Source organism: Coloeus monedula, assembly GCF_965178545.1.
Source record: "Coloeus monedula genome assembly, chromosome: 5".
In the NCBI taxonomy this organism is placed as follows: Eukaryota; Metazoa; Chordata; class Aves; order Passeriformes; family Corvidae; genus Coloeus; species Coloeus monedula.
Genome location: NC_138785.1, coordinates 42,173,580 through 42,182,914, shown reverse-complemented (window position 1 = coordinate 42,182,914; position 9,335 = coordinate 42,173,580). Strand labels below are relative to the sequence as shown.

At 43.1% G+C, this 9,335-nt stretch overlaps 1 protein-coding gene across 1 annotated transcript; it reads right to left on the bottom strand.

Annotated features, from left to right (window-relative positions):
• Positions 1–4,410: 4,410 nt before the first annotated feature.
• On the bottom strand, positions 4,411–9,069 carry ING2 (inhibitor of growth family member 2). The gene is made up of 2 exons (XM_082281252.1): positions 8,800–9,069; positions 4,411–5,906 (listed from the first exon to the last, which is right to left on the bottom strand). The coding sequence occupies exons 1-2, from the start codon at positions 8,987–8,989 to the stop codon at positions 5,236–5,238; spliced, it is 861 nt and encodes a 286-aa protein (XP_082137378.1). The 5' UTR covers positions 8,990–9,069; the 3' UTR covers positions 4,411–5,235.
• Positions 9,070–9,335: the final 266 nt, after the last annotated feature.

The following is a 9,335-nucleotide window of genomic DNA, read 5'->3' as shown; positions in this document are numbered from 1 at the left end:
AGGGACAAAATGAAGTTTGGGGTGGCATCTACAAGCCTTCCATTTCCTAGCCTGACTGGTGACCTAAATAAAACTTCTCAGTATTAGGTTTTTCCAAGATGTAATTTATACTATGGCTGTCAGGAGTTAAGATAGTAGTTGCCATGGAGCTTTAATCTTTTTTTAGGCTTTAGTCAAAGGAAGCTGGAAATCAGTATGCTGGGTAGAACCCTGCTCAATAGAATTTTATTCAAATTGGGACAGGATTTAATCCTAATTTTTCTGCTGAACTGCAGAATCAAAGGTTCTAGAATTCATTCTATTTCTGCTCTTTCTCAGGAGATGAAAGTTTCCTTTCCAGATTCTTAAATCACACTACATTCAACCCAAAAAGTACCCAAGTTGGTTCCCCTCTATTCCTTCAACTATAAACTATAACTTTCTTCTAATCTTAATGTGCACAGCTAATCACTGTAGTGAAATTCATTCACCAGTTTTTCCATTTTCAGGGGAGGCATTCTGTAAGTATACAAAAGCAAAGCTTTAGGCAGGATTTTATTTTTCTACGCACCCACTAAGCACTAATCTCTACACTGGAAAACATGCCTTTGAAACGGAAATTACAGTTTGAATCTGTGTCTATGCTACTTGTAACTTCCTTGATGTATATTTAAGAAAAAAACCCAGAAGCATACAATGCATGAAGTGCATCTCTGAGAAGTACAAAATTGGCCATGCTATAGACAGTAATGCTCTGCTAGAACACAGCTGCAGCAGAACAGAAATGCAGTTCAGCCTAATACTTGCAGTTAAAACATTACTGGCTGACTTAAAACTGAACTTGCCTTATACCAGGTAAACAAAAAGAATGCAGACATAGGAGGAAAAATGCAGAATTTGTCAAAATGAGCTTTTAGAACTCTTACCTACCCCAATCAAAAAATTAGAAAGTATTCAGATGTAATCTAATCCTGACCTTGAGATTTGGGTTCAAAAGAAAATGACAGCTTTGCTTAATGAAAAATTTCCCAATTGTCACTGAACACAACTGTTTACTGGCCAGCTGTAGTGGAGCTGCATAATCCTCAAGCTGTTCTAAAGACTGCAGAGTAATCAGAAAATTGTCACAGGACAGAATTTCAAACTCCTTTCAACTCTTTCATGACATGTATTATAAAAGAGGCATGATAATAGTCAAAAAAAAAAGACATCCTTCCCCTTCTAGGATACGTAGGTGTGGGACTTTACACTTGCACATTAACATCTGTTTCTACCACTAACAGCAAAATGTCTTACCTATCTAGTATTGGACAGAAAAAGTTGTGGGTTTGAGTGAAAGCCCTGCTCATCAACTTCAGAGGATCAAATGCAAAGACCTGTGGTATATTTTTCAGTCTGAGGTATCAGTATCAAAGATTTGCAGAGCTACTGGAGATGAGACCTCTTAATAAAAGAAATATATATGCAGATAAGAGAGAGAAAGAACTCCCAAGCCCTTAACCTGCTGGTGTGGCCAAACAGCTCAGGTTAAGTATGAATTCAGACAAATTGTAGCCGTTTCCTTAAAGCTGAAGTTAGAGACTTTTAAATGAAGAGTCTTCAAAGTTAGGAAATGCCATCTTCTTTATAAAGGCCCACCTCAGCTCTAAAGGGATATCCAAAACAAAATCCTTAGATAAAATCAGGGAAGACAGGGGCATCCCTTCCATCCATTCTGTACCAGTTTCAAGACCTGTCAGTATCACATTACCATTTCTGGATGTGTAGATTAGTTAAAGCTTGGCAGGGAAATACAGTTAAAACTGGTTTAAATACAGAAGTATTATCATTGTGCTGCACATATCAAGATGGCCTTACAATACAGATGGCAAGTATTAAATTATTTACTTTGCTTTCAAAACAGTATGCTTTCTATTATGTGTATTTGTGTTTTGCTTTAAAGCTTGGTTTGATTAAATTATTTCATCAAAATTAATAAAACCAGCCACAGGACAGTGATCAAGAAACATTCTTGCTCCAATATTTTAAATAGCTTATGGGGACCTTCTGCTGCTGATGAACTCACATTACTTCAAAACTGAAAGGCAAAAAGAAAGAACTTAGAAGTGCACCATTTTTCAAAAGCTACAAGAAAACAAAATGTAACTAGGCTGAATTAGAATGCAGCATCTCAAAAGAGAAAGCAGTTAATTGTGTAGTCACATAGACTTCTATCAAGTTCCAAAGTGTGTGTTGCCCAGATTTTTTTTTTTTTGCAAGAAGATAGACTTACTTCATGACACTCAATACATATCTTCAAGGTGAACTGATTAAACAGTATTTATTTTTTCATTCTGATTTCACTAGTGAGGTTCATCCCTGAAAGAAAAGTAACTCAACATTAAGAAGCTATGTAAGAATTCTCTACTTACCCTTCTGATTTCATACATAAGATTGCATCTTATGTGCAACTTCAGCAATAACCACTGATTTTCTATGGGAACGGATAGAAACCCACAAAATTTAGGTTTGGTTACAAAAAGTGGTGAAAGGCTAAATACCAGATAACATCAGATCTTTTCTCACGTATATCTTAACAACAAATTAGCTAGAGCATTTAAAAGAAATAACTGTAGAAGCACCCAGTATATTTGAGGCATGCTGCTAATCTGCAATATAAACGGAACTATTTCTGGTTTTGAACAATTTCATGTATTAAGCCAAGCAAGTGCCATTTCTCTGATACTCTCTTCACTGGAAGCCTTGAGAATTCCTATTCACTACTAGAAGGGCCATTAGCATGAAAGCAAGCATCCCTGCATTACAGATATTTATCTGGACCACTTTCAAAATCTAAAATTTCCTTTCTGTAACACCCCAACATACACGTCCTACTTCAGCAATTATTTCAGATGAACAATTATATAAGGCTCCCAGCTTTCCTCTGTGCATTGAAAAGAAGTATTCTTGATTTATCCAATACAAATTCAAGCAATAGTCTTCCACATAAATCAGTAACATTAATAGCTACAATTTCACTTGTACTTTGTTCTGCAACTTCAGTGCTTACTTAAGCAATGCTTGTTTTTTAATACTAGGGAGCATGTCCATTTTAGGTAAACATTAGATGTTCATATAATACTCAGCCCAAGGCTTCCAATCATTCTTCCCAAGAAGGAAATTTGAGAATCTTCAAGCCATAACAAATAAAAAAAGGAGTAAAATGTTCAGAAGACAACTTACTTACTGTCACTTATCTCCAACAGCTGGTCTGATCATGCTCTATCAAAAGCCATGATCCAGCCCCTCAAGACTATTTTTGCAACCTGAGATCAGCCAGTAGGCCTGGAAAGCAAGGTAGGGATAAGGTTTACCCTCTCTCCTACCCTACTGATGGTCAGAGCCCTTACAGGAGTTTCCTGCAGGAGCCGTTTACTTACTGTGGTACAGGTCTCCCCAGTGGGGTGCTACTCCACTTCATAAACCTACAATTTTAGAGCAAAAATTCAAACCCCTGCCTTTACACTCTCCTAGCACACGTTAGCCACTTGCAAATGCTCAACCCTGCTAAGGAATCAGATCCTACCTGAGGAAACAGGCTTGGTATGTTACTTACCTTGTAATACCGAGCATCCTGAGCATTGATTTGTGCCATTTGTCTGACAGCACCGAGGCTTTGTGCCCCGCACGGCACATTCCACCCTCCAGCCCCAGCCGGCACGGCCCTCTAGTGGAGATGCAGGAAGGAGTTCTGATGCATTCATCCGTCTCAGCTTGTTGTTGCCCATCTGCCTGCCTTCTGGGCTGCTCTCAGCACAACTGCTTTCCAACCAGGCTTGGACAGAAGGTGGTGTCACTTCTCCCTCTGTACTGTCAAGGAAAACCTTAGCAGCAAGGGACAGAGACCTACAGGGATTTCTGAGCACTTGCAGCCCACCTACAGGTAAGCCCCACACCCAGCCCCGCAGAGCTGCTGCCTGCCTTGCCTCAACTCCAGTCTCAAGAGCACTGTTGAGCAGGAACCCAAAGAGTGAGCTTTGGTACTCCACTCACTTCTCCATTAGCATCTCCCATTGCAAAGGAGCAGCAACAGCTGTTTTCATCTTTTTTTCACCTCCTTTAAGGCATGGGAGTGAGGAAGCTCACTTTTAACTACCACCCAAGTAGTGTTTAGATACTACCAGCATACTTCAGGACAACACGCTTACATAGCCTGTCAGAAACCTGCTGGGATTTGTCAACTGGCTCTGTGCCATGCATGTTTATATTTTGTTTTATTATCTATCAAACTTTTACTGAAAGCTTTTGCCTTCAGGCTTTTTAGATAGTTGCCCAAGTCCAAGAACTGTGTGCTGTGCCTAAACTCAGATTTGGCCACATGCACGCACAAATACTACCTAAGGAAGGGCAAAGTTCACATCCCGGAGAATACCGGTCATGTTTCAGCTTCTACAGATCAATTATAATGAAGATTCCATCACATTTCCAGTTTCTGTTCCCTGAAATGTTAATATCCTGTCCTCTCAAGGGATCCTTCTACCACTTCAAGGCTTATAGAGAGATCATGTTAAATGATAAAGACCATAACAGGATGCTTGACAAAACCTATTAAGAATATCAAAAATTGAGCATACACCTTAATTATATCATACCCAAAAACTGACTCCCAAGTACAGTCACAAAGACAAGAGTTTAATGTTGGCAAAAAAAAAAAAAAGTTTAAGTTAGTGGTATTTTCTTCCTTGCAATAACATACTGGTCATATGAAAGTCACTGAAGAGGTCTGCTTATAGCGCGGAAGACTTTTACAGTTACAACCAAATTCAAAACCCCTAACTCCAAATGTGCAATGTTAACACAAAAACTGAAAACATATAACCTGGGATAAGGAACAACTCAGTTGTTAAGATGCTAGCAGATATGTGAGGCCTTTCAACCCCTTCTACCATAACATGAGAAGTTCTTCAGTATCTTTCCCACCACCATCATTTCAGGATTCACGAGGTTCTTTAAAATACTAATGGGGTTAAGTTGAAACCAAGCGCCATCTGCTTGTAATGTCTTCTGTGAAAGGTCTGAAGCCACCCTGTTTCTCTTATTTGGTTATTCAGTGCAGAAAGTTAAAGATCACAGAAGGTATAACAGCTTTTAATACTCCATTCATATTATAGATTAAAAATTATTGCATAGTCTTATACATTTCCTAAAACAATGTTCTCTGGAAATGAAACATTTTAATATAAAAGGAGCAACTCTTTAAAACATGAATTGTTTTCACTACCTCGATCTCCTATCCTTTTTTGATTTGTCAGTACATTTGTCCATTGTTTTCTCATTGTCTCCTCTGCACTTGGGGCAATACCATTTCCCCTTTGGTTTGTACGTGAGTCCAACACAGGAAAAGTGGAACCACTCAATAGGGCACTGTTCATTGTCACATCCTATCATTTCGCCATAAGACACTTGGTTGCATAAGCAATAAGTTGGTTCATTGGGATCAATTGCAAATTCTACAGGTGAAACCTCTCTCTCCTGCTTGGCTTTGGAGCGTTTTTTCTTCTTGGAAGATTTCGACCTTTTCTCTTTAGGTGGCTGATCATCGCAGTCGTCAATACCATTTGCTATGTGGCACAGATCGCGGCTTTCGCTGGTTCGCTGGCGACGAGGTCTACGGGAGGATCTCTCTGGCTGGCAGGACTCCATCTTGGCCTTTTCTAGAGGCTTTTCATTCTCAGACAGATCTTGAAAACACTGAGAGTGTGTTTCCATTTGACGGGCTCTATTCTCTACCAGTTCTAGCATTTGAGTAACTATTTGAATTTTTTCATCTCCAAGTTCCTGACTGTTGATTAATGCACGCTGAAGATGCTGCTGCAAGCGTTTCTTCTGAACAGGATCATTTTCTGACTTGTATTTTTCATAGACATCATCTATTTCTTTTAATGCTTCTATAAAATGAAGATAATAATAAAAATAATTACACAAGATGGAACACGCTCAAGAAAACACAAATTTATTTCTAAATGATGAGAAATAGTACAAATCTTAATTATAGTATACCCTAGTGGGTTACATTGAATGTATCATTCTAGTTGCATGCGGTCATCAAATCGGTATTTAAGGTCACAATCTGTTGCAAGAAAAAATTCTCAAGTTCTGAGAAAGAGCAAGCTTATTTTAGCCATTGGAAAAAGAAAGGATAACACAAGAAAGGGTATAGTTGTTGAGACATGGATAATCCAGATGCTCCTTCCATCTGAAACAGGAGGAATTTCTCTTAAGAGTCCTTACCACAATAATTCCAAAACCCTGGCTGACAAACCAAAGCAATAACTTATTTTATCACACAAAGAATCCTGAAACTCATAGAATTGTCATATATCATGATATATGATACTCCAGAATTAGTTTATCCAGATCCCCTCCCTTCCCCTCTTATTCATCTCAAGGTTTGGCATTACATTTTCAAGTAGACATAGTTATAAAAGGAGTATGACAACTGAAGTTACATAATAGCAAATTTACAATCAGAATGAAAATCAACTTACACCCCTCAAAATGCTTTCCCTATTACCAAAACAAATTACAGCAAGCTGCATTTTAAATCACAGCTGAACTTTTCAGAATAGGTGACCTTCTCTTTAGTGCATCATAGGATATTTTTAAGCAACTAGTAAATGAGTGGCTCACATTTTGACTTCCAAGCTTTCCCTCTTCCAAGTCATGCAAAATAACTGCATGAGCTGCTGTGAATCTTTAGTTAAATTTAGTTCTAGAAGCAAGCTTAATGAACCTGAATATGAGATCAATAAATGTCTTATACATCAGTCTTAGTCTGTACTCTGCTGTTCTATATTGCTGGATTTTAAAATAGTATTTTCCAAGCCAAATGTTACATTAGATCTATACATAAAGGACAGAGAAACTCCAAACAGGGAAGGAAATAATTAGAAGAACTGACAGTGAAACTTGATGCAGTGTTAGGTACAGTATTGGTTCACTCACTTTCATTTTAAAAGAATTTGTCTGCACTGCTGTGAAATGATTCAAACTTGTTATCCCAACATCATTCCTAGTGATTTTTTTCCTGCTGACATCTTGGAACAGTAGCTTAAGCATGAACAGCTGCTTTTTACTATAAATTCTGATACCTGTATGACAACAGGAGCCAACTGCATTTTGTTCTGTTCCAGACTTCCTCTAAGGTACGATAAAAATCACTACTCTGCCTGTCCAGTAACTCAACCTGTATTTTCTCAATATCAGCATGGAGGCAGGAGTATAGGTACAGTTATATAGATTTCCTATATTGGGAATGCCCTACCCAGAACCACTTACAAACAATAGCTGTTTGCTTGTTCATACTGTGTCAGAGAACAACATTTGTCCTACATGGGTTATTGCCTGGATGCAGCCTGTGAAGATATGCTGAAATTTACAGGGAACAACACCCACTGAAGAGAGCAAAGAGATGGCCTGACAGAGATGGATGTTTAATTAACAGCTCTGAAACCTCTATTGAAAAAACCCAAAAACACAAAAACCAACAAACAAACAAAAAACTCCAACCCAAACCAGGGCCAAATGTTCACTACAGATAATCTGAATAAGTTTGGTGGACCTAATAAAAGCTAAAACGATTTGTTTTCTAAGCACAAGAGTGACTTTTTCCCTCCTCCACAGACCATCACTACTTTTAAAATTAGATTAAATAATATGGCATTGCTTTTACATTCTCAGACTTGGGTCTAAAATATTTGTATCCCACTTTCAGGATTTTGAAGAATTTTTTTTTTTTAAACAGTTGAAGGCTTTGGTTAAAACTAGTAACAAAGTTCTTCTATAGCCAAGTATTGTATTAGTAGCTGGATGAATACATAGAGGAGGTATAATCTAAATAAGATATTTAATCTATTAAAGGCTGAGGAGTGCTGGCTAGTCACTATGGATCAGGAGGTAAAGAGTCTGCTAGGCAGTCCAGCCTTGACTAGGAATTCAAAATGCTGCAGGCAAGTCTATGCCCTTTAAACTTTAAAATCCCAGGAAACTTACAAAAGCCTGTTCTTATGTATCTTCTCGGGTAATTAGAAAGATAATTGAAAGAATGCCTTCACAACAGCTGACTCCTGAGACGGCCCTTCAACGTCTAAGAGGCCTTGACGGTCCCCATGGTCCCCTCCTGTCCACGCCAAAGGAGGGAGATGCGGCTCCAGTGCCGACTCCACGGGATCAAATTCCTGCCTCATGGCAGGGGCCGGCTGGCAGCTGCCGGGCACTGATGTGCTCCGCAAACTCCGCGGGGTGCAAGGTCTTTAATGGGCACTGAACTCGCCTTCCGAAGGAGCCGTGCCTCTGGATGAGGTTTAGGGCAACTTCCCGCTCCACAGCCCCTCTCCACGACCCAAGGGAACGCTGCTGGCGCTTTATGCATCCCCACCCCCACCGCGCGGTCTACCGTGGGACGGCCGCCGGGCTCCGCCGGGACGCCGCCCCCCCGGCCCCACACGGCGGGAGGAGCCGCTGGGAGGCCGATCCTCGCGGCGCCACCGCCGGTTCGGGCAGCGCGGCTGCCCGGCGGGGCGGAGCGGGAGCGGCCCCACACGGCGGAGCCGGGGCCTAGCGCCGGGCAGCGCGGCCCCGCCGGCCCCGGGGCGGGGCGGCCTTCTCCGGGACCGACCGGACGCCGGGAGCCCCGCGCCCCCGCAGGCTCAGCCCCCCGGGGCCCCAGCAGGGTTTTACCCCGGCCCCGGCTCCTCCGCGCCGGGCGCATGTGCGGCGGGTTGGAGGCCGTCCCCTATCCCCTTCTTTCCCCGCCGCCCGGTGCCCCGCGGCGGCGCCCACCTTGGCACTGCGTGTCCATCTCCCGCAGCAGCGAGGCGTTGCGCTGGATGTCCAGCGGCAGCGACTCCACGCACTCCAGGTAGTCTTGCACGTAGAGCGAGAGCAGCCGGGCCCGCTCCCCGCCCGGCGCCGCCGGCCCCGCCACCAGCTGTGGCCCCGCCAGCATCATCCCCCCGCGCCAGCAGCACATCCGCCGCTGCCGCCGCGCCGCCCGCACCGGGCGCGGGGTCCCTGCGGCGGCCCCGCTCCCTTCTCCTCCTTCTCCTCCTCCTGCCGCCGCCCCTTTGCCCTCGGGCGGCCGCACCGCGGGGGATGGTGAGCACTTGCCGGGCCGGGCCGGGCCGGACGGGTACGGCCGCCCCTCCGCGGGGTCCCGCGGGTCGCGCACCCCTTCCCGCGGTGCCGCCGCCGGAGCAAAACCCCCGCTCGGCGCCCCCGCCCCTGCCGGAAGTGCGCATGCGCGAGGCCCTGCCCTTATAAGGCGCGGCCGGCGGCGCTGCCAGGGGTTCGCATTCTCCCGCCTTCCCCTGGCGCGC

Excerpts from the sequence above, each read along its gene's own strand:
- ING2 (XM_082281252.1), bottom strand. The coding sequence starts at position 8,989 with ATGTGCTGCTGGCGCGGGGGGATGATGCTGGCGGGGCCACAGCTGGTG. Across the intron at positions 5,907-8,799 it reads GATGGACACGCAGTGCCAAG|AAGCATTAAAAGAAATAGAT; the intron begins GTGGGCGCCGCC and ends TTCATTTTATAG.